The sequence below is a fragment of the Sander lucioperca genome, chromosome 17 (genome assembly GCF_008315115.2).
Source record: "Sander lucioperca isolate FBNREF2018 chromosome 17, SLUC_FBN_1.2, whole genome shotgun sequence".
In the NCBI taxonomy this organism is placed as follows: domain Eukaryota; kingdom Metazoa; phylum Chordata; class Actinopteri; order Perciformes; family Percidae; genus Sander; species Sander lucioperca.
In genome coordinates, this window is record NC_050189.1 from 13,755,064 (window position 1) to 13,778,869 (window position 23,806).

Genomic DNA, 23,806 nt, shown 5'->3' on the forward strand with positions numbered 1-23,806 from the left:
TATTATGCGTCAAAAATCTACACAGAGCATTTCCTTGCTTGTAACTATGATAATTTTGTTTTAATGTAACAGGACAGATGGCCTTGAAAACCTTGAAGGTTTTGGCTCTAAAACATGGTTGGCAAAAAGAGCAGAGTGGAAAATGATCTTGGTTGCCATGAATCCAAATGCAATGTTTTTGTTTTTCTAAGCTTCCCTCACTTTGTCTTTGACATGTTGACAGGTGCTGGATAGAATGGGGAGCAGACTGATGTTCTGACTCACCAATAAACTGCAAGTTAACCTGCTGCGTTTAAGGATCAGAGGTCAAGATCCAGATATTCCAACAGGTATGTCTCTATTGTGTGGCGTCCTGGTAGACTATAAGGTTCTAGATGCAGACCTTGGCTAACCAAGAGCAACCACCTGTTTGTACACAAATTATGTAAGTTTGTGTCCATTATCCACCTTTACAAATTAAGCAAATACAAAACCTGAATGCAAACGCGTTCCTAGATCATTTTGTCAAATCAGAAAGAAATTGGAGATAATACAGCTTGTGCTTTTGTCTGATAAAAGATTCAAAATAAAATGACAATAGCACTACCACTCTATGAGCTGCCTGTGTAATAGGATAAAAAGATGTGGTCTTGTTGTGGTGTCTAGCAGGAGTTTTATCATCAAAAGAAGTCAAGCATGTAATGCATTTCAAACGAGTGGTGTTGACAGATGTTCATATTTAAAGTTTGGTCATGCATGGTAAAAAAGAAACCTCAAATGGATGAAAAATTCTATTGGTGGTTACACATTTTGAGCTTTTATTTGACAGATCTCATCAGCAATATTGTGACTATTAGAATAAAGTTAAGTTACAATGCATCTCACAAAGATGAAAACTGTTATGTTGAAAGCAACCAGCAAAATCTGCAAAAATGGATATGGGTGAATGTACTGGTACAGGATTTTTCTTTTTTTTAGCCTTTTTACTATTTATTTGGAGCCCAACATACAAATTATTACAAATACATGAACCGTTATCTGAGGAAAAAAGGCTCACAAAGTAACCAAAAAACAACATAGAATTCCCTAAAATATATATGAAAAGAGGAGATTTGTTTTTCGGAGATTATCTGTTATTGTAACACCTGGAAATTATTTATTCAATATATATTAGACCTGAGCTAACTGTGCAAATATTCCAACATCCAGCTAAGTTTCATAACACTACTGGATGAAAAAAATAATCAGAAAGTGCATTGATATTTTAGATGCATCTGCAGGTTTAATCTGCAAATAAAACAGAAAGTGTAACAGCTCCAGCAACACAATTTTAAACAGTTTTTATCTGTATGGTATTGTTCCAGAGGGAACTCTCTTCCCTCTATAAATAACATTAATCATTATACTGTATGTTGTAAATGGTAAAATTGTGCCAGAAACTCCCACTCTAGTTTGCACATAAAGACAATTACATTGTTCTACATGTCACAGTTGCTTGAACATTTTTATTAAACTAAATCACTTTAATACAAATATTTGTGTATCACAGTAGTGAGCTTTCAGGGGAGAAATATCAATGGACCCAAATTGGTTTCACTGTGCAGCTCTGCAAGGACAGAAAATAATCTGAGTTAATTGAATCAGTTAATCACATATTGTGATTTATATTTATATATATATACACACAATATTCAGTACTGAATACAGCATGACTTGTACAGATATTAGATGCGATACCATTTTGTCTGTGCTTTGTTTTGCTCATCAGTGCCCTCTTGTGGTTGGACTTGGCACCACCGTTTTGATTCATCTCTTTAACCCTGCTGCAGCTCTCACAGACACGGTCATCACCATCCACTGACCTCCACCTGACAGATAAAAACATTTCTGATTATATCTTTTATATGTCCTGATTTTGAGGATGAGTTCAGGATTTATTTTTTAATGGTGGACACAAAGAAGATGGATAAAACAGTGAGTTGAAACTGACCTCCCACTCATGAAAGAACAAGCCTTTTTCACTGGGTACTTGTTTGAAATGAGCTCTGCTTCCAGGTAACATGTTATATACATCTACAGGAGACAGTATGATACACACAGACATTTTTCTTTATACCGTTTCTTTATACTGTAGATATATATATATATATATATATATATATATATATATATAAATAAAAACATGTAAAACCAGTGCTGACAGTGTGTCTGGGGTCCTGGTGGAAGAAGAAAGGTTCGAGTTGAATGTGAAGGAGTTCGTCCTGGACTCTGGGCAGGAAACGGGAGCTAGAGCCGTCCAGATGTGAGTCTGTAAAACATCTGCAAAGAGTCGACATATTCTTATCAGATTCAACCATTAATTTGGGTGTATATTATAAGAACGGGATACAGAAACTGAACAGATTTATGCCGGCAGTGTGGGCCACCAAAATGCATTCAAAGGCAGTAGTTTTCATTAGGAAAATAATTTGCAGAAACCATTGTAGACATTAAAAAACAAAAGGACTAACCCCTGGTGGTCTATGAAGGGGTATCTGGGGTAAGAATTGACATCAGAGGTCAGAGTAGCCACACAGCTGTTTACATACAGACGAAGAGGAAGGTGATGATGATCTACAGACGCCTCGATGTTGACCATATCACCCAGGAAGTAAACTAATGACTTTCTCTCACTCCTCCAGTCATCTGAGGAATGATAAAACACACCAAAAAATAAATAAAAAAGTAATATCTATCTATCTATCTATCTATCTATCTATCTATCTATCTATATATATATATCTCTATCTATCTATCTATATATATATATATATAAATAATATGTGTGTGTGTGTGTGTGTGTGTGTGTGTGTAAGTGTAAGATAATTGGTTCATTTAGGACAATCTAACTTATTTGCAAATGAGTATATAAAGAAACTCATGTCTATGAACACTGATTTATTGTGTGAAATTTTGAGCATGGCTATAACTTGGATTTTAAAAAGCATTTGGCTATTATGGATAGCAAATGTTTAGTTAGGGGTTTTAAAACATACAGTACAATACAGGACATGGCCTCATTGTCCTCAATGGTAGCTATTTCTCTGTTTGTGGGCCTCTGTCTACTTTTTTTCCTGTATTTTTTCCACGAATAGTTTTTTTTATTTTTTTTAGAATAGATACTGTAGGAGATTGTTAATCTACCAGACTGAAACCCACTCACTTGTCATGAGCCTAAGGTGGAAGTCCAGGTCCAGGAAATGTGTTGACTGGATGGAGAATGGGGGACTCCAGGTTGGTTTCAGGGCCCTGCTGCTCACTGTGTACCTCCTGCAAGGTAGAGGGATTTCAACCCAGCAACCTACATCACTTCCATTCCAGAAACTGGGGGGGGGATGATTAATTCATAGTAGAAATGACCCAAATAAGTTGCCCAATTCATAGCTCATGAATGAATTAAAGTGCAAATAATACTTTTTAAAGCATAAGTGAAAGTGTTCCACCTTTATGAGGCAAACTATGGTGTGTTGTTAATTGTCAATTGTTATGAAAATTAATATGAAAATATTATAAATGTGTTGGTATGGTTTTACTGTTGTTATACAATGCATTACATGGTCAGTTTTTAAGCCCTCTGACCTCAGTCTGTTATGTCCCCCGTCGTTTACATATATTTACACAAAAAAAAAAAAATCGTATTAAGAAGGGCCTTTCAGGGCCAGTATAGACAAAAGGAATGCACATACTGGTATTTGAGTATTGCTTTACGATAGACTTGAAGTGTGAATATATCCTTTTAAGGCTGAAAACTATGTGATCTTGTTTTTGCTTTTGTTGCCCCTCGACTCTAGAAAAGCCTCCCGCAAAGTGTCAGAGAAGCCAAATTAGTGTTTCCTATGGCTTTTTCTTCACTTTTACTTTGAAGGTTTTACTTATTTCCCTTTCTATTATACATTATATAGGGTTCTCTGTCTTTTATCTCCATGTTTTCCTTTAAAGCACTTTGTACCTTTGGTTGTACTATATAAATAATACACAGCATCTGCAACACATATACAGCTCTGGAGACCATTTTGTTAGTGTAAATGCACCTTTCATATTCACACTGGACTGGAATGGCAGCTCCTTCTGTTTGAAACATGTCTCCAGGTGATGTTGGAGGAGAGTACAGCAGGAGGTTGTTGTACTGCAAAGCACTCTGGGTAAACTACATACAACAATTTAAGGACACACAAAGCATTATCAATATTGAACCACTAGATGGTAGCATTAAGCAACTACAATCCAGTTGGGTTTTCTCGCATAGGGAGGATTTATGGCAATAAGAGTGTGGTTTATTTCAACATTTGCTTGCTCTACAGTAAAACCAACATTATATTTTGATTATTAGGAGGCTCACCAACCATTAGTTTACTCCCACAGTCAGTCAGAGGTGCTCTGATGATGTACTCCCCATTCCCAGACACTTTTGCTGTGCAGTGATCTTGCGCAGCACTGAAAGGTCCAAGCCTCAAATGCGTTGGCTCCACAGGCAGGCCTGGGTCAAACAGATAAGCTTTCATCACAACCTCGATGCTGTCCTCATGACATTTCAACACAAATGTCTTGACCTCGTGATCTCCGACACGATCGCCAAAGTGAGGTTTGTTCATCTGAGTGGCCAACTCAGAGAAAGACAGAAAAAGAGGTTTGGTTTGGAAAGTGTGGCACCAAGTTGTCACTAATTTAGACAGAATATATAGTGAAGCTGTAACGTACACGGAAGTAAGAGACATTGTGGAGTTGCATCGAAAACTGCTATCCTGTTTCGGTTTGCTGTCAAAAAGGCTGTCAACATGGGCAAAGAGGAACACACCTGAAACTCATCATCCTTGATTAGTGAGCTGCAGGTCATGTTGACTGAAAAATGTGCTTCAATGTTCTTTTTTGCACATTTTTCTTTAACACAATACAGAAAAAAACTAAATATCCAAAAGTGTTATAAAAAGTATTTTATTTACAATGAAAAACTGTACATATTGCATTTAAAGGCTGCAATTTGGGCTAAAAAATACTGATATGTACCATATAATGTTGGCATAATGAGATGTAACAGCGTGTGTACACATAATTTAACACTGAAAATGTCTCAAATATTAATAGGAAAGGCTTTAAACCTTAATTCCAATAGATGTTTGTTGCGTGTTTAAAAAAAGGTGCGACAGTACTTAAAATGCTGACACATTCTTAAAAAAATAACAGTAATGTAGTGTTAAAGTCATAACTCCCAACGTATTCTCTAGAACCAAGATTTGGCACCAGATAAAAAATGTTGGTTGACTGTGTGTCACATCCAGCCAAAAGCTAAAATGATTTCAGAATGCATAGATTCTCTGCAGTTTGCAGCCAAAAGCTAAAATTGAGGTTATTGTGTTGTCTTCTGCATTTCCCTTTTTGACAATGTTTTCCTCACAGCTCGCCAGCGTCATGTCTTGTTCCCTCCTCTTCTGTGCTGTCGCCGTCTGCCTCCTTGGCCCCTCCTTTGGTCCCCATGTCTCCTTTTAACGCCTCCTTTATACATTCTGAGGGAGGGAGAGAAAAACAAGACTAGGTTGAAACCTATGGTGCATCTCACTTATCTTATTTGATAGCTCATCGTTCCTCAGTTGAACCGGAAGTTGTTCTGGCCCTCCTGCATGAAGGCCGTCTCAAAGCTCACTCACTCACTCACTTCAGCAAACGTGCTCCCAAGCTGAAGTGAAATAATTTAAAGCAGAACTGGAGGGCAGAACTGAGCGTAACTCTCTTGTGCTACTCCCTTTGGGTCATCTACCTTGCTCCGATGTCTTGAGGACGTGTTTCTCACAGAGGAAGTTCTCCAGCCTCTTGTCCTGATGATGGAAGTACCAGTCCTCCACAACCTCCTCATACTGCTCCAGCATTGTCTCACACTAAACACACACACACACACACACACACACACACACACACACACACACACACACACACACACACACACACACGTATATCACTAGCCTATATACATGTTAGTTATGTATTTTTTAACATTTTGTTTCAACATTTACAGCAGGCAGACACATACTCCTACCTGTTTTTTCATGTGTGACACCTCTACAGAGGGTTCGTCCCACAGCTCATACGGCAGACCCAAATCCACTTTAACTCCTTTGTGGACCAGGTTCTTTAGGGTCGTCATGGTCTGACTGGCACCCTGCAGTACATACAAAGCAGCTAGATGTCAGTGTGATAAACTGACTAAAAACAAAGCCATTAAAACCTAGGTAATTCAAGTGAGAACTAAACGTCACCTTGGCGTATCGGAGGCTGCCAGGCCTCTCTGCATGGACATTATACTGCAGGATGCGTTCACATATGTTGTCCACCGCTTCAGTCAGCCGAGTTTCCCTGTAATCGGAACACACAGGTTTAAATACTGGCAACACACACACACACACACACACACACACACACACACACACACACACACACACACACACACACACACACACACACACACACACACACACACACACACCCAGCAATTACATATAATTTCTCGACTCCAGGGTCCAGAGTCAACTTACGAGGTGTTGTATTTAATCTTTCTTTTTCTCTTGCCTGTGTCCAGCACTTCTCCGACCTCCAGGACTTCTTTGGAGCGACCACTTTTCTCCAGAGCATCCTGCAGCTCTACTGACAAAAACTTACACACTGACAGACAGGAGGAACACAGAAGTACAACTTTATTCTAACTATTTTATATTTATGTACATGTCAAAGAGTTTAGGTAGACACTCGAGGACACAACTGACGTTATGTAGACCAATACCATAACGCTGTTATTATTAAGTTAAGTCACATAAATAGCATCATTATTATGATAATAACGAGTTAGTTAGCCAACTTCTTCGTCCTACCTTCGCATTTATTCGGCAGTCTCTCGTCTTCTTCTGCTGTTACAGAGCAGCAGACACAAAAGAGAACCAGTATGATAAGTTTCATTGCAACAGTTTGTTTGTCTTTCAGGATAAACAAAACTACCTCAGCAGCCACATAAGCATTTTGCGTTATATGACGGCAACTTTAAACTACGCATGCGTAGTGTATCCCAACAGACATGACTAGTAGATGCATGGTGGATGGATTTCAGGGAAGATTGTCAATAGAAGAAAACGCTATTTGCACTTAAAAAAGTAATCTCCGACAGACGTGTGCGTGTGTGTTTGGTGTGTGTATAGGCTATGTGTGTGTCTGCCTACAGCTAAGCTTGCATAGCCTTCTGGACTAGTACTGGATTTTTGTATGCATATATATAGGCCTATTTATTGCTGTGCTCAAGGATGCTCATGGTTGCGGTAAGTTAGGCTACTTCACAATTTCTGACAAACTTTGAATGACTCCTCAACATGGATATTGATGAAGCAATATTACACGAGAGGCTGTGATTTAAAAATGTGGACATGAAGCAGCTTTCTGTGCTATGTTTATTAATATGTCGTTTTAAAAAAGAGAAGATCATAGATGGGCTCATAATGCAAATGCACTATGAGGTTGTCAGAGGTGAGTATAGCTTTCATCAGTGGGTCATAGGCTCAATCACCCTTGTGTTACGTTCTTTAGTGAGTGATGTATAAGATGTTTATTAAAATGAAAATATTTGAGATTACAGCTTTTTAGGATCTGAGTAGGCTACATAGTAGGCCTACATGAATGGAAGATTCAGTTTGTTGCTGAAATCCAAAAATATATAAATATATTGTTTGACATATGTATTATTATTACTGTTTCTACTCCATAAATTGAAGGAGCTGACAGATTACCTTTCACTGAAATTATTTTAATATGATTTCATATTCAATAATGATTAATTAATTTATTGATGACACTGATTTTATGGCCAACATGAAATAAGGCAGGCTACAATGGTTCATTAGTATGTATATTATAAAATTATATATAATATTAGAAAATTGCGTCTTTAATGTCTCTGGCACCTCATCAAATAAATTAGCAGGTCCATTTAATGGCTTCTTAGCACACAGTAATCATGGCTGAGAACCAGTCAGAAGCATTTCCCAACAAGAGGAGAAAACCAGACATGGAACAAACTTCTCAAAATTATTATTTTTGAAACTGTGACTTCAGACACCAGAAGCCAAAAGCAGGTGTCTTATTTTAGTCGACTTTTGCGGCTGAAATAAACAACAACAACAACAACCCCTGGAATAGTTTATTAGCTGCAGTGAGCTGGTTTAAAAACTCTGCCCTAGTGTTGCCATTTGAGAAACCGAATGCAGCTTAGCCACTGTTGCCTAGCAACCTTTGCCAAAGCTGCATTCACTGGTTGGGTGGATGGGGCTTTGATCTCTGATGTCAGATTCTAAAAAGCTTTTGATACAGAGTGATATGATGTCAGATTCTAAAAAAGATTTTGATCCTTTGTGACATAATACACATGTTTTTATATATAGTGGAACCATAGAAATTAAATTTCATTCTGTTTCTATCCTTAGAGCTGAAAACCAGTCATTATACTTCGGTACAATACAAGTATAAAAAAATCGATAGGCTATTAAATACCTCTTCTGAAATCACAGCAAAACGAAGAAAAAGTCCTTGGAGCACAAAATAGGAAAGATTTTACAGAGAAAGTCACTGAACTCAAACCAACACAGTTGACAATTATGTCTACATCAGAAATGTCTCAGACAGAAGAGATGCTGGAGATTACTGAAGAAACTTTACTCCCACTGGTCGAACCCTTTTTTAAAAGGATGACAGTGGGACAGTTGGAATTGTTACAAACATGCGCACCTGACAATGCCACTAAAATTATGATGGTTGACCTGCTTTTGGAAATAATTTCAACCTTGTCAGAAGTCTGGTTGATGGCTCTTGGGAGCACAAATGGAGTGGTGTCTGAGGATCAGATTATGTCCGGTCTGGGCAAAAAACTTTCTAAGTGTTTTGCCGCTGCTTTGAACGCCGAGGACCAAGTCAAGTGTCCCAGCTCAGACTCTTTGATAAGCTTGCTCGTTATAGAGGTTACAGAGAATGTCAACTCTTCCCTCTCAACTACTGTGCGCACAGTGGATCCTGTAATAACTCAGCGCATCACTCCCCCACGCAGAATTAAAGATATGGTTGATCATGCCTGTGAAATGGTAAAAGTTTTAACTTCTAAGATGAAAATGATGTGCCCAACTCAAAAACGAAGGCAGAGAACAAGGCAGACCTCCTCCCAGGAGCCGGCACACACTGATGATCTGGAAGAACCACAGGCAGAAGATGTGGAGCCGGCACACGATGATGATCTAGAGCTAGACGATATGGAGCCAGAAACCCTGGGAAAGGTCTCGTCAGAGGACGTTGTGTTTGAGATTCCAACAATGGAAGCTGTCAAAAAAATTATTAAAAAGGAGGTGACTCAGATGATCGAACCGCTTTGGGATGAAGTGCCAGACTCTAAGTATGAGCTGCTGAAACGTGAATGCTGGGAGGAGATTGAAGTTGTCGCAGCAGACATTGCTAAGACAATTGCTGAAATGGACAGGACAGCTGATGAAAGTCGAATATCCAAACAGAAGCGCAAACTGTCATTTGAAGAAATAAGGAACCGAATCAAGACCTTTTTTGCCACTTGCTTGGCCAAAGCTTGTTTCCATCGTATGGTGGAGAATCTGAGGATCAAATTCCACAAGGACTCCAACAATGTAAGCAGGTGCTTGATTCCAAAACAACAAGGAGTTGACTCTCTGCCTCAGGCTGATATAAACCCTCAGGTTAGCAATATCGTTGGTGAAATTACAAAGTTCAAGGACATTTCCGCCGGTAAATGCCTGGAATTCGCACAGCAAGCTACTGATCTCATCTTCAGGGACATCACAGATGGGATCGAGATTACGCCAAAACTAATGAGAAAGAATTCACTTTGCAGTAAAGTGAATGTCCCCCAGTCACTTACTGACATTTATGCTGAAATACAGAAGAAAGTGTGGAAATACATGGGAATGATGGGGTGGTGGATGAACACTCAGGCCAGCAGCCACAGTAATGGGGTGAAAGATGCTATAATAGATGCTGAGTCACTGGCACCAAAACATGTCATGCCTGTGACAACTGCTACAGCGTCTGGCTCAGTATGTGAGGAGCCTGCACAGGATAGGACAGCACAGGAAATCAGGAAACAAATTTCAGTCATGATAATACTGGACAAGCTGGTTTCGCGGATATTCAAGAAAGCGAAAGTGAACTGGGCCATTGGAAACCCAGACGACATGGTGAATCGTCTGTTTGAAAAAACATGGCCCATGGTCGAGGATGTAGGATGTGATAGCACCCAAAGACATTTTCAAAACCTTGACAAGGCCATTTTCCAGGACTTGTGTAAGAGGTGGGGCTGTGCAGAAACAATGCTGATCGGCTTGCATTTAGAGGAACCAGTACTGGAAAACGGTATTGTGTCCTCTGTCAAAGATCACCTGATGACACCATCAACGAAATGTTGCACCATCCGCAGGTTCTTTTCATCTGTGGGTAAAGCCTTCTCCAATATCTACAACAAAAGAAATAGGGTTGGTGTTATGTAAGTGAAATGTGATATTTCTACTTTGTTAGGGTTTTCTCCGGGCGCTCCGAGTCTTTCTCCCACATTCAGTGAATATTAACTGATTTAAAAAAAAAAAAAAAAAGGGGGGGGGGGGTTCAGTAAATAGCTCCAGTCCTGTCTCACATCCAGGTTTACCATCCCCTCCACTGTTGTCTGCCCTTTGTGATAGAGGGACAGAGACCAATGGGGTAGGAGGTTATCTAGATGGGGGGCAGGACTTGAGCTCTCAGGGCCACCTCAGTGATCAATGGTGAGTTGTCTACTGTGGTGGTACATACGGGTTTACTCCAGGGTGCTCTGGTTTTTTCCCACAAATAATATCTAATAATTGATTCAATAAAACAAAAAAATAAATAAAAATAAAATCTGCTTATTTCTCTTCATTTGATGTAAGACACATTCACCTCAGACTGAAATTCTGCTGATTCGGTTACATTATTTGTATAAAATACAAAGAAAACACTGCGTTCTTATGCAACAGTGCTTTTTTGTGTAAAAACCACTTGTATTGAAGTTAAGATCAATACCTAATAATTCCAATAATGAAGACAAATGTCTCACCAACAAATTCATGAAAATTAGGAAGTATTGTAGAAATGTTCTTGCACAAAAAAATCTGAGCAGGAATATTTCACTAAACAAATTGAAAGTCTCACCTGTTACTGATGCTTACAAAGTCATAACATACATGTGAAACATTCACTGTATGAACAGTAAACAATCAATCAATCAATTTTATTTGTCACATGAAATCGTACAGAGTATAATTCCAGTGAAATGTTATTCCATCAGCTCTATCAACTTGTGAAACTAAATCAGTAATAATCGGTTGCTGGAATAAACACATTAAAAGGTAGATCAGGTTATTAAAATGTTTTAATTTATACAACAATTTATAAGAAGTGTAACCCATTATGTTTGCAGCTACTTATACATCAGTGGTTTATTATGAGGAAATAACAAACTAGAAATAAACCAGAAAAGAGCACTCAGCAGAGTGATCAGGTTCTGGAGGTGAATTTCCCATTCATTCACTTTATTGATGTTTTAGAAAATGCCACAGTTTAAGGAACCAACCAACTACGAGATCAATCGTGATTATACAACATTTCGTGTGAGTCGGCTCACAGAAAAATTAGAAAACAGAAAGGTAAAGGTACGAGACTGTGTGGTAGCAGCTCACTAGCACTATGATTTGCTAAACATTTCCGAGGTAACGGCGAGCTTCACCAATCAGAGTTGTTGCTCATACATTTAGGACTGTGGGTAGGGTAGTTCTTCTCCATGACATTGCAAATAAAACATGTTTTTTTTTAAACAAGGTTGATATCATAGGAACTTGTGGCTTCTACAGGAGCATATACCATCGTTTCACAATCTCATAGCTCGTGGTACAGTATGTCTACCTCGGATGGTTACAACTGTAATATTTTCACGTTTACAGGGAATATAATAAAAACAAAGTTACTGAACAATAAGACAGTTGTATTATATGGTTTTGATACTCACTGTACTATTTAATTTTATATAAATGTTGCTATGTCAACAGTTTTCCAGTTATGTTGAATTGGATCTTTGGCCTCTTTGTCCGTCAAAAAGGTGTTTAGCTGAAACAGGCTTTCTATTTCTTCAGCCCTGAGTTGCTGCTTAAGGTTGATCACATAGAAAATTAGCTTGATCTTTGGCAGTGAAGTAGTTAAAATAGAAGGCGCTTGCCTCTTGGTTTCTCAGGTGTCAGGGGCAACGCACTCGACAGCAACAGATATCCCAGGACTCTGTGAAGGAGAAGATAGAGCGGAGAGGAGGGAAGAGGAGAAGAGACCGAAAACATATGACCAAAAAAACAAGAAGAGAGGGAACCGTGGACCATGTTAATATGAGGACAGAAAAGAAAAGCGGTGGGATACGAGGGACAAGAAGACGTGCTCAGTTACCAACCAGAAGTGAGTGACACACATATGCACAACTCTCCTAGAAAACACATTTGTTTATGTTCTCCAGCTGCAGAACAGTTTGCACACAGAGGATAAAGTATTCATCCTAAGTGTCTGAAATTCAAAAGTAACTGCAGTAACTATAGTACTTTACCAGTGTGAAGCTTCCATAGCTATAATTGTGTGTAATATCACTCAGTGAGGTGTCTGTTTGTTGTCTGTGTCAAGGGAGATACAGTTACACAGACACTGTCACGCTGCGCTGTATGTCACGGCTGTATGCACACACACACACACACACACACACACACACACACACACACACACACACACACACACACACACTCTCAAGAGATGGGGTCAAGGAACTTGCAACGCCCATATCAAGCTGTACTTTTACTCTGCAGAATTTGCAGATTTCCTTTTGCATTTTATTCACTTACATTTTACATTTTTTTTCCCCATCATGTTCCAGTGAAACAAATCTCTAAGATGACACTGAGTTAGAGGCACCTGGAGGATATGAGTCAAACACAGAAGAAGAAAGTGTCAGTCAGCATTTAACAGCTGACTGGGACAAAGAATGCCAAGAGGAAAGAGATGACAAATGCTGGCTAATTGTTGCAGCAGAGCACGTGCAATTGCCTCTGAAATATTTCCTAAATGACCAAAGGAGGACATGTGGTCTAGGATCCTCTGCCTGAGCTCAAGGAATAGTTTCATCGCAAGAAAACAAGTGGATTAACTTCTAGTTTACTTTCAGGTAAACTAATTTACCTGCAGTTTATATTATAAAAATGAGTACACACCTCACTAATGGATCACCAGTGCCATATCACAATCTAATGTGTGTCATAATGACTGATACTTAAAATGACTATAGAATAAGGTCACTTACAGTATAATCATAATATAAACTCAAGGGCACCATTCAAACCACAGGACTGGAACGGGCTATCACTCAAAGTGATGACAGCTCTAATACACTAGACAATAATATATCTGTCTATAATAATGTGCATTCTGATGCTGTCAGAGGATGTTTAGGTCAGTAATGTGGGAGTAAACTTGTATAGCTGCCTATAAGGATGTTCTTTGCTTTTACAGTTCAGTTCAGTCTTCATTGTCCTGTATGGGAAATTTGCCGTTCCGCATAGCAAAACAGACATCAACATGTCACACAGCAAATGAAATAAAACACATAGAGTATTAAAAATGAATACAGAGCAGCAGTAAAAGTACAAACAATAAACCAAGAAATGCAAATTCAGTGTTTTTTTTTTTAATTAATTTTTATTTTATTTATGCATGACAAGTCTAAAGCACAATATACTGTACAATAGTCTTGGCATGCAACATCATGAATGTTTGCTGAAATTGAACCAAACTCAACCAAATACAAAAACATCCAATAAAATATGTCTGGACAATTGCAGCTAGATGTGTTCAAAATACTCAAAAAACAGCAAATTTAAATGACATAATTGATATTTGACTTAACTGTGACTTATGTTCAGTATTTATGGTCTATTAATAATATTAATTATTGAGCCAAAGGAATTCATGATATATCTACACTTGGTTGCTGCATTAATTAAAACATGATAAGCCATTCATTTGTTATGCGTTCATTAATCATGGATCGTGAAGGAGCGTTACCTTTATATGTTTTTCTTGTGTTTATGTGTCTCTGCATAAATCTGATACGAGAAAAACAAAACCTCACTGATAATTGATGACATTGACCCGTAAGGTATCTGCAAACAGCACCTGCAAGTTTTACCTCTGAGTTGAAACACACACACACACACACACACACACACACACACACACACACACACACACACACACACACACACCTGGCATACTCTTGCTGACGCACACACGCGCTGCTGACTCAGGGACCCAAGCAGTTCATATCACTGATGACTAAAACAGTACCATTACCTTACTGCTTTCCTCACTCTATGCCCCCAACACAACACACACACACACACACACACACACACACACACACACACACACACACACACACACACTCAATGACCCCGCAGGACCCCCAGCTACCTACCTCTGCCAGGAGCTATGCAACTCTTTAGATTTCCACATGGTGTTTAACAAATGTAGGCTAATTTAATATAAAATTGTGTATTTGTGTGCAGGATGTCACATCATAGATTTATTACTTCTGTGTTTAATATTAATCAATGTAGCCTATATATTTACCTTTATGGTACTGATTATTATTAGTCAGCCTTAAAACATATTACACACTAGCATATTGTTAGCACACTGTATGTCTTGTGATTAACTATGTAAACAAAGACATTCCGTGTTTAAATTTTGACCATAGGCACTTGAATTATGTATACATTCTCACAGGTTATGTATTGAAACATAGTACAAGAGTTGCCCTTGTGTCTAACTGCACAACTATCTTTGACTTTGGGACATTGATGTTTTTGATTGGAAATTGATATAAATGTATAGTTAAGGCTTTGACCATGAGGGAGGTTTTATAATTACAGTCCTCTAAATATGCTAACAGTGTAACCCTACGCTGCTTCATGGCCATTTCCATATGAACTATTCATCGGTTCCATTTCTCTTCTTCTTTCCACCTTTCTCTAAAGCCTCTCCTCTCCAGCCACAATGCTTGAACGAGTAAACAATTTCCAGGGTCAAAGCTTTCACAAGCTGAGGCGGGCCTGCTTGCGCCGAGGTGCACTCTTTAAGGATTCGCTGTTCCCCGCCACCGCCCAGTCCCTCTTCTACAAGAGGAAGCCCCCGCCGGGACTGACCTGGAAGAGGCCAGGGGTGAGTGTGACGTGCAGGGAGAAGCATTCAATCTGTCATTTTCCTGAAAGTATATCAAATGCAGATGTGTGAAAACAAAACAAAAAGGAAACACAAAACAATTGTTTTCACACATCTCCACATTTTCCTCAATGAAACCAGTTCAAACAACAACAAAGAGTTATTTTACAAATGTATCTCCTCTCCTCCCACATCTAAATCGAGTGGCTGGATCAGCATGTTACATTTCTATCAGATTAGGGTTAATTAAAGCACTTTCTATTATAGGAGAGGCGTCAGGCAGTGAAACTTCATCCCTCAGGGAGCAAGTGGTGCATGCTGCCGATGGACTGCTTTATTGGTGTATGTTTATACAGTTGAGTTTAGAAAAAGCAGCAGCCAATTTAAATAGCCCAGGTGTTTTTAGAAGGGTGTAGCTGTGTATAAGTATAGGTGTTTATTGTGCAAGTCAGCCGGCCTTTAATGGTGGCAATGACATGGGCGGGTAATGTCAAGGTTAAATTATTTATTGTCTAGTGTCAATGGCCAAAAAATATATTTAATAGTGCAATGTCTTGTTATGAGATGGATCATTTCATTATACAGCCAAGAATACAAGTTGAATTTAAGTAGAAATGCATTTCCCAAAAACTAAATAAATCTTAGTTTCTGCATTGTTCACCAAGTTAAAGAAGACTTCTTAAGACATTTTAATGCATTTTAAAATGAAATTGAATATCTTTTTACGGTCAAAGAACAGGGGGACAACAAAGACTACAATTAACAATTGAGTACATGAAATTATTGACATTCAAATCATATTTTTGTATTCCCGGCTGTGAAATTCCTAGTAAATGAATCAATTAACTTGAAGTGGACCCAGATAAGGGGCAGAAAATTGATGGATAGATTAACCAGTTATAAAAAAAAAAGTTATAAATAATGTTACTTTCTTTGCAGGTAGGAAAAATACTCGAGAATTAATTGATTATAAATTAATTTGAAATACTTTCTAAGACCTATTTTGAGAAATGCAATGCTTTTTAAGACTTTTCAAGACCTGCAGATGCCCTTAATTCACAAATTAATTGCACTGCACTTAATACAATCTGTCCTATTTTAACTGCAAATTCAAATGTAATGTATGTGGGCCAATCCTTCAGTGCTCTTAATGTGAAACCCTGCTGGCCATTAATTTGCTGATTCAGAGCAGAAGAGAAAGAGTTAATGGTATTGTGTTCCTAATGCTCCACTCAGGTATTTTAAGCGTGTATCAACAGGGAGTCGGATGATAGTGTGACATCTGTCGCCTCCCTCTGCTGACACACACACACACACACACACACACACACACACACACACACGCACACACACACACACACACACACACACACACATACACAGAAACTCATCGATTCACTCTATAACTTCCCATTTACTTGTCTGGAGTTCCATTTAAAGAGGTTATGACCACTGAGTGTATGTTTGTCTGCATGTGTGTCCAGCAGCACCTCTACTGTTACCTGACCCAGTCCAAACTGAGATCAACAGATCCACACAGACAGGATCTGTCTCCTCAGCAGTGCTCTCTGACACTCACAGGCCTGTGACACTACTAACTGCTGCAATCATTAACCAGAGTTTGTTTAAAGCTGCTATATAATCAATTCTTTTATATTAACGATGGACCAAATGACTGTTGTGTTGCTCGTAGTGACAAATCCACAGAGATTTATGTCTGTATGACTCTGCAGTTTCCCCTCTGATCTACGGAGCACTTTAACATTTTTTTGCTCTTTGTTTTGGTTTTCCGACCATTAACTTTGCTCCATTTTAGTTAACTCTCACTGCTCTCATTAGCATTGTTTTAAGCAGCAACAGGCATCAGTTTCAAAAGAATTTTAAAACACCAAGCACCAAACAACAGAAAAACAAAGTAAGCAACTAGCTAGCGAACATTTAGCAGCTAAAGAGTCAGATATATCCCTCAGACATTGGTGGAGAGCAACATAGAGTGGATATTGGACTTACATTCGTCAAGTGAGCAGAAACATGACTTCAAATGAAAGCTAATGTTGCTCCTTGTCAGTTGGATGTGTAAATAAGCAACTGTCGCTGCCCCCAAGTGGCCAAAGAATGAACTAATACAGGTTTAATTTGTCTTTTTAAAGTAACTTCACATTTCTTTTTTCGAATCACAGGAGATATGTAAGGACCCCCGTCTGTTTGTTGACGGCATCAGCACTCGTGACTTGCACCAAGGCAGTCTGGGTAACTGCTGGATGGTGGCTGCCATTTCCTGCTTAGCATCTGAGCCATCTCTGTGGAAGAAGGTTGTATATTTGTGTTCCTCTGTCGTCCTTTCTTTCTTCTTCCTGCTTTCCCTCCTTTTTTCCTTCCTTCACAGCTTATTTCATCTCCCTCCTCCGCTCCTACCAGGTGATCCCAGACCATGTGGACCAGGAGTGGAATCCAAAGCATCCTGATCTGTACGCAGGCATCTTTCATTTCCGGTTCTGGAGACTCGGTCGTTGGATGGATGTTGTTGTGGACGACCGTCTACCGGTCAGCAGGGACGGAGTGCTGCTCTTCTGCCGCTCTGCCACACCACGAGAGTTTTGGAGCGCCCTGTTGGAGAAGGCCTATGCCAAGTAAGGGCTCCAGGACCCTGTAGATTTCTCCCCTCCTCAGGACCCAGTCTGATCTCAGTCACCTACTAAAGTCCTACCAGCCCTAAAAGCCATAGCAACCACATGGAAGCTCACCCGTACCCACCATAGCAACACCAAAGCACACCCTATCTATCTAGTCAACACCTAGCATCCCTAACATTTGAGAAACTGCCAATAACAAAATCTTCATAACCACATTATGCAACCACTTTCAAAATAGATGGGCACTTATGGAACATGCACCAATTTTATTTTAACAATATTCTAGTAAAAATAAACACCTGTGGAGAAGGACATTGAAAAGGGAGAAGAGGGGCACAACCATTAATCATTCAGTGACTCTATCTGGTTACTCTCTAGGCTAAACGGCTGCTACGAGGCCCTGGAGGGAGGAAACACTACAGAGGCACTGATCGACTTCACTGGCGGAGTTTCGGAGCCACTAAGCCTGGATCGTGAGGCCCTAAGCCAGCACAGCGACCAGAGGAGGGCGTTCTTCCAGACATTAGCTTATGCTCATGAACGCAAAGCCCTCATCACCTGCTCCATACGGGTAGGGCCTCTGAGTATCTACAAACAAAAGAGATGCATGATATGAGAAGATATAATATATAAGATAAATAAGTATCGTTTATGTATCTCAGCCAGCAGAGGGGGAGACGGTGGAGTCGGTGTTGGATTGTGGCCTGGTGCGAGGACATGCCTACGGGATCACAGCAGTGAGGAAGGTGAGGCTGGGGGAGAAGCTGCCAAAGACGGGATGGATGTCCCGACTCTTGATGGTGCGCATGAGGAACCCATGGGGGACCACAGACTGGACGGGTGCCTGGAGTCAGGGGTGAGGTATCAACGACTTTCCACTTCCGGGATTGCTCCGGTGCCCCTCGAAATTCCGCCGGATGCACCTCTTTTCGGCCGGATGTCCGTTTCATTCCGCTTTCTTTGTGGTGGAATTTATACTCTGGTGGATTTATGAGGACTATGGTTACCTGCTCCTCAGATCTCTGCAGGGTAAATCCAGACAGCTAGCTAAACTATCTGTCTAAGCTGAGTTTTCTGTTTTCCGACTAAGACTACTTTTGAACGTACACATTCTACCAAAACAAGTTCCTTCCTGAGGCTATTTTGCATGACGATTGTGATTGGTTTAAAGAAATGCCAATAAACCAGAGCAGGTTTTTCCTCCCATCCCGGAATGCTGTGTGGATTAGCCAGACCCTCCTCCGCAGCGCTGTGGAGGAAGGTCTGGCATTGCGAGACTAGGAGTGAGGGTACTTTGAACTCTGTAATGGCTTCATCTGGCACATGTTTGACTGCTGAGTACATCCGACATTTTACTGGAGCTGTGGGACTAACATTTAATAGTGTCAGTCTGTTTTACAACATTTTATAATTACAATTTCTGAAATTTTACAACAGTGGTGGAATTGTTTTACAAGAGGACATCTGCCATTTACATTACGAAAGTCTGAGAAACTCTGCAAATGGCCAAAATGGACCTATAAAGGTTTCCAGAAGTTGAAACGCTACTTGTACTTTTCACATGTCATTTCCAGTGTGTTGGACCTTGCAGCTTTGCATTTTTTTTTCCTGCTGCCTTTGACATTATTATCCTTACACGCCCCCTGCAGGTCGCAGCAGTGGCAACTGATGAGTCGTGCAGAGAGGGAGAAGATGGGCCTCATTGTTCGAGACGTTGGGGAGTTCTGGTAGATTTTCATTCCTAATTATTTGCTTGGATCCCAAATACATTACCTTAGCTGCTAGTTTTCCCAATGTGCACATAAAATAAAACTGTAAAATAAATTTAAAAAGTGGGCATGTGGCATAATTTATGTTCATATATCTTGTTGATGCTTGATTCACATGTCCAGTCATTCTCATGCTAGTTTTTCTTTCTTATTTCTCAGGATGGATTTCGAGGATTTCTGTCACTACTTCACTGACGTGGTGGTGTGCTGGCTGGTAGAGAGGGCTCTGCTGTGGCCGAGCTCTCACTGGATGGAAGTGCGGCGCTATGGGGAGTGGGCTTTAGCTCCCACTTCCCCGGGAACACCTCCATCCACCGTCCTCCACAGCAGCCACGCGCTGAGCTTGGGAAAGAACAGCGCCAAACCTGAAGGGACCAAGCAGCGAGGGAACCGGAAGGAGGCCAGACTTGGGGAGAGTCAGCAGAAGGAAGGGAAAGGAGGAAGGTGTGAGCGAGATAAGACTGTAAAAAAAGAGACAAAGGAAGATGATAGTGGAGAGGTGGGAGGATGGGAGGCCCAGATGGATAAGAGGAGTCGATGTGGAGGATGCATCAACCACAGAGACACTTTCCTGCACAATCCACAGGTAAAACCGAACTGGAAAGTGTTTTGATGAGTGCATGCGTTTTTAAACATTTTTTCTTTCTAGTTTATGTTTGAGGTGAGAGCCAAAGAGGAGGAAGTGCTGATCTGTCTGCAGCAGGAGGACAGGAGGGCACAGAGGAAAGATGGAGGAGGAGAAAACCTGCCTATAGGGTTTGAGGTGCTAAAGGTGAGCAGTTCACAGACCAAAATGTGAACAAACACCTTTTCAATACCTACAAAAAAACAAAAAAAACTTTCCCCGCTGGCCCAGGTGGAGGTGAACCGCTGTAGCCGGGTGCAGTGTGTGGTGGAGCAGGCGGCCAGCTCGGTCTACATGGACTCCCGCAGTGTGACGCTGAGGGGGACTCTAACTCTGGGGCGCTACGTCGTACTGCCCACCACCTTCCTGCCAGGCGCCACAGGACGCTTCCTCCTACGCCTCTTCTCCCATTCTCACATCCAACTCAGGTGTGTCACAGGAGTTTGTGTGTGTGTGTGCATGTTTGATAAAAAACATTTTGAAACAAGAGTTTTTTTCTTAGGCTCTTCAAATTATTTTCATAAAACATATTACGTCAACAAAACATTACATCCTTGTTTTCGTTTGTTTTCATTTATCTCAAACACAACTGCTTTCCCACTGTGTGTCGCAGAAACTGTGTTTCCATGAGGATTTTATCAACAAATTTTCATAGATTAAAGGCAGATTAAATCATTACGGTGCATGTATTTAAATATGTATATGCTCTTTTGCAAGGGTACATAATGTAGATTTTACACCTGCTTACATAACATGATATTCATAATTCTAGCATTCTTACAACATTTTTCACTGTGGAAATACTAGGACAGAAAAGAAAATTCAAAACAAGAATCCCCACACACAGAAACTCCAAATTATTATTATATATATATATATATGAAAATGTTGTGGACAATTTCTTTCACTTTTACAGGAACAATATGTTTCTTGCTCTCAGATTTATCTAAATCTGTTTCTCTTCAACCCTCGTGCCAGTCTTTGATTGTTGATTTATTTTGTTTCTTTGTTCTTTTTTTATGTGTAGGGAATTGAGGGAGGATTATCCATCTCCCTGTGTCTTCCAGTGTTTCCTACCTCAACCCACTGTGGTGACCACAGTCTACCTCCACAAGGCGTCAGGACTCAGCCCTCCCAAACAGACAGGTGGCTTATAGCACAACACTACAGCTCCTCCACTCCTACAGATAGAAGAGGGCAAATGAAAAAGCAAGAAAAACACACCATGTTTGTGGTTGCACGCCTACTTCTTCTCACGTTTCTTCTTTGCTCACTGTTGTACTGTGTGTGATGATCCACAGCTCCAGATGTTTATGCCATAGTGCGTTGTGAGAACAACATCATAAGGACACAGGTCTTCAAGGTGGAGGGAAATCCTGAGTTCAACCTCAGAGCCATCTTCTACAGGAGATACCCCAGCACACACATCTCTATTGAGGTTTGACACACTAATATTTCCTCTATCTCTCTATCTCTATCTCTCTCTCTCTCTCTCTCTCTCTCTCTCTCTCTCTCTCTCTCTCTCACTCACACACACACACACACACACACACACACACACACACACACAATATGCACACACAATCATCCCTGTCTTGTTGTGTGCAGTTATGGAGCAGAGGTTGGCTGTGGGATTCCATCCTGTGCGGGGCTCGACTCCAGACAGCAGAGTCTGAAAAGAGTCGCAGCCATGTAATTGATCTACGAGGCAGTCAATCCCGTTCAGGATACGGAGGGTGCATCTACGTTGAGACGTCCTCCAGCGTCTGCCTCACAGACTTGTGACTGCATCGTCTGGTTGCCCCGTTAACTACATCAAGACATGGCAACCGTCATCCTCTCGGGTGGAGGTTGATGGACAAACAGACGTTTTTATGAACTATAAAAACTTCATGAATAAAGACTGAGTTAACTAGCTATGGTGCTGCTATGTATTGACAAATTTAGCATTTATAGGTGAACTGTGTCTTTCACTATTTACTGTGTATGCTCTGCAGTGATCTGCTGGTCATGACTTCAGCAGTCTATTAAAAAATATGTTGAACTGCTGCCAAAATTGTGTTTTTGTGTTATTATATTTAATATTTTGTCAGTACTGTTGTCATGTGTGAGTTTTGCTGTTGTTGTTGCTGTCATATTTTTATTTTATTTTACAATTATTTATGTTGTTGATATACTTTAATGTAAATGTACAAAATCGCATTTGCAAAACATTTTTTTTTTTATTATTAAAGGTCCCATATTATGCTCATTTTCAGGTTCATGGATTTTGGGTTTGTACTAAAACATGTTTACGTGTTTTAATGTTCAAAAAACTGTCTGAATGTCATTCAATTGTGCTGACTTCAGTTGGTCTCATACCTTTACATGATTAGACGAGACTAAAACCAGTAGTCAGACAATGTGCACTATTGAAGTGCACTCTAGTAAGAGTGAAGGATTAAACATAGATGAAAATGCAAGTTTTAGGTTTGAACTTGAGATATTGTGTTAGTCTAACTTTAAAATAACTTGTACAAAGAGAATGCGACAATAAAAGAGAATGAACATTTACAAAATGTTTTTCATATTTCTACCTTTTTGATTATGGAGATTATTGAGACTGCAACATTATCCTACCTACTGTGCAGTCGCTACTGTATGTGGCCACACCTCTGTTCCAATGCAAACTAAGTTAAGATAAAAGGCGAAGTCTTGGTCAACCTTTATCGCTTCTCACTTGACAGTATTTGTTTATCCTGAGCCTGTTAATATATTTGAGTGTTGCTTTTGAAAGTGAAGGTGTGTTTGAATGTGTGTTTATTTTAAGTGTTCATATTTCAGCACACTTTGGTACAGTTATGCTATTATACTTCATTTTATCCATCTATTTTATCTTCGTTTTATGACACTTTAATAACCTTTACAGCTTAGATCTTAATTAACTCTTTGGCCAACCCTCTCTGATTGTTTTTGGCAATTCATAATTTCTTTTAACTTCTCTCTGTAATCTTAAAGAAGTCCTGTCCGAAATGCACCCTGACAACCCCGTGCCTGTATACATTTTAAATGTGGGGGTCAAGCAGGTGTACAGACTCAAAACTTCATTTAAATTCATTCTACAAAAATGTACATGGTCATATAAATTTGCTTTGCAAAGTACAGTACCGTACAACTATTTTAGATTATTTCATTTGAAACCTGATTGAAATGTAATGAGTATTTTTTACATACAGTAAAAGTATGTAGGCTAAGTATTGAAAAATACTCACATTTTAGAAACTGGAAATGATCAAAAGAGTTCTGTTAATCAACTAGTGTTTAATCAGCTAATCATTTCAGCTGTACGTGTAGGTCATTATATTGTTAGGTAGTTTTATTTATAATTAAAAAAAATGTGTTTAACCTTAATATGTAAAGTAACTAGTAACTAAAGATGTCAGATTAATGTAGTGGAGTAAAAAGTAGAAAGTGGCATGAAA

At 39.7% G+C, this 23,806-nt stretch overlaps 3 protein-coding genes across 6 annotated transcripts; 1 reads left to right on the forward strand and 2 right to left on the reverse strand.

Moving 5' to 3' along the window:
- Nucleotides 1-1,458: 1,458 nt before the first annotated feature.
- On the reverse strand, nt 1,459-4,763 carry LOC116048980 (zona pellucida sperm-binding protein 3-like). 2 transcript variants are annotated; one of them, XM_035993509.1, is made up of 8 exons: nt 4,362-4,763; nt 4,050-4,165; nt 3,182-3,288; nt 2,568-2,664; nt 2,181-2,298; nt 1,970-2,052; nt 1,717-1,847; nt 1,459-1,585 (listed from the first exon to the last, which is right to left on the reverse strand). In XM_035993509.1, the coding sequence occupies exons 1-8, from the start codon at nt 4,731-4,733 to the stop codon at nt 1,539-1,541; spliced, it is 1,071 nt and encodes a 356-aa protein (XP_035849402.1). In that variant the 5' UTR covers nt 4,734-4,763; the 3' UTR covers nt 1,459-1,538. The 2 variants fall into 2 exon arrangements, with proteins under 2 accessions (XP_035849402.1, XP_031154158.1); XM_031298298.2 differs by having other exon boundaries at nt 2,490-2,664; nt 4,362-4,761.
- Nucleotides 4,764-4,934: 171 nt separating this feature from the next.
- Nucleotides 4,935-7,072, reverse strand: cnpy4 (canopy FGF signaling regulator 4). Its single transcript, XM_031298300.2, has 6 exons — nt 6,876-7,072; nt 6,543-6,669; nt 6,267-6,363; nt 6,047-6,169; nt 5,771-5,888; nt 4,935-5,519 (listed from the first exon to the last, which is right to left on the reverse strand). The coding sequence occupies exons 1-6, from the start codon at nt 6,958-6,960 to the stop codon at nt 5,407-5,409; spliced, it is 663 nt and encodes a 220-aa protein (XP_031154160.1). The 5' UTR covers nt 6,961-7,072; the 3' UTR covers nt 4,935-5,406.
- An 80-nt stretch (nt 7,073-7,152) lies between these two features.
- LOC116048979 (calpain-5-like) lies at nt 7,153-23,041 on the forward strand. 3 transcript variants are annotated; one of them, XM_031298293.2, is made up of 15 exons: nt 7,153-7,313; nt 12,299-12,510; nt 12,977-13,264; nt 15,135-15,318; nt 17,499-17,630; nt 17,737-17,948; nt 18,330-18,522; nt 18,614-18,807; nt 19,601-19,678; nt 19,880-20,306; nt 20,370-20,492; nt 20,577-20,773; nt 21,373-21,491; nt 21,647-21,783; nt 21,954-23,041. In XM_031298293.2, exons 4-15 carry the CDS (start codon nt 15,154-15,156, stop codon nt 22,128-22,130), a joined length of 2,154 nt encoding a protein of 717 aa, XP_031154153.1. In that variant the 5' UTR covers nt 7,153-7,313; nt 12,299-12,510; nt 12,977-13,264; nt 15,135-15,153; the 3' UTR covers nt 22,131-23,041. The 3 variants fall into 3 exon arrangements, with proteins under 3 accessions (XP_031154153.1, XP_031154152.1, XP_035849397.1); XM_031298292.2 differs by lacking the exon at nt 12,977-13,264; XM_035993504.1 differs by lacking the exons at nt 7,153-7,313; nt 12,977-13,264 and having other exon boundaries at nt 12,286-12,510.
- The last annotated feature ends 765 nt before the right edge of the window (nt 23,042-23,806 follow it).

Bases quoted from the DNA above. Each gene is read 5' to 3' on its own strand.
- LOC116048980 (XM_031298298.2), bottom strand. From the start codon at position 4,733: ATGTCTCTTACTTCCGTGTACGTTACAGCTTCACTATATATTCTGTCT. The intron at 4,166-4,361 runs GTTGGTGAGCCT...TGTTGTATGTAG, and splicing joins ACTGTGGGAGTAAACTAATG to TTTACCCAGAGTGCTTTGCA. The intron at 2,665-3,181 runs GTGAGTGGGTTT...ATCATTCCTCAG, and splicing joins CCACCTTAGGCTCATGACAA to ATGACTGGAGGAGTGAGAGA.
- LOC116048979 (XM_031298293.2), top strand. From the start codon at position 15,154: ATGCTTGAACGAGTAAACAATTTCCAGGGTCAAAGCTTTCACAAGCTG. The intron at 17,949-18,329 runs GTAAGGGCTCCA...GTTACTCTCTAG, and splicing joins TTGGAGAAGGCCTATGCCAA to GCTAAACGGCTGCTACGAGG. The intron at 20,774-21,372 runs GTGTGTCACAGG...TTTTATGTGTAG, and splicing joins CATTCTCACATCCAACTCAG to GGAATTGAGGGAGGATTATC.
- cnpy4 (XM_031298300.2), bottom strand. From the start codon at position 6,960: ATGAAACTTATCATACTGGTTCTCTTTTGTGTCTGCTGCTCTGTAACA. The intron at 6,670-6,875 runs GTAGGACGAAGA...CCTGTCTGTCAG, and splicing joins ACTGCCGAATAAATGCGAAG to TGTGTAAGTTTTTGTCAGTA. The intron at 6,170-6,266 runs GTGACGTTTAGT...TATGTACTGCAG, and splicing joins GCAGCCTCCGATACGCCAAG to GGTGCCAGTCAGACCATGAC.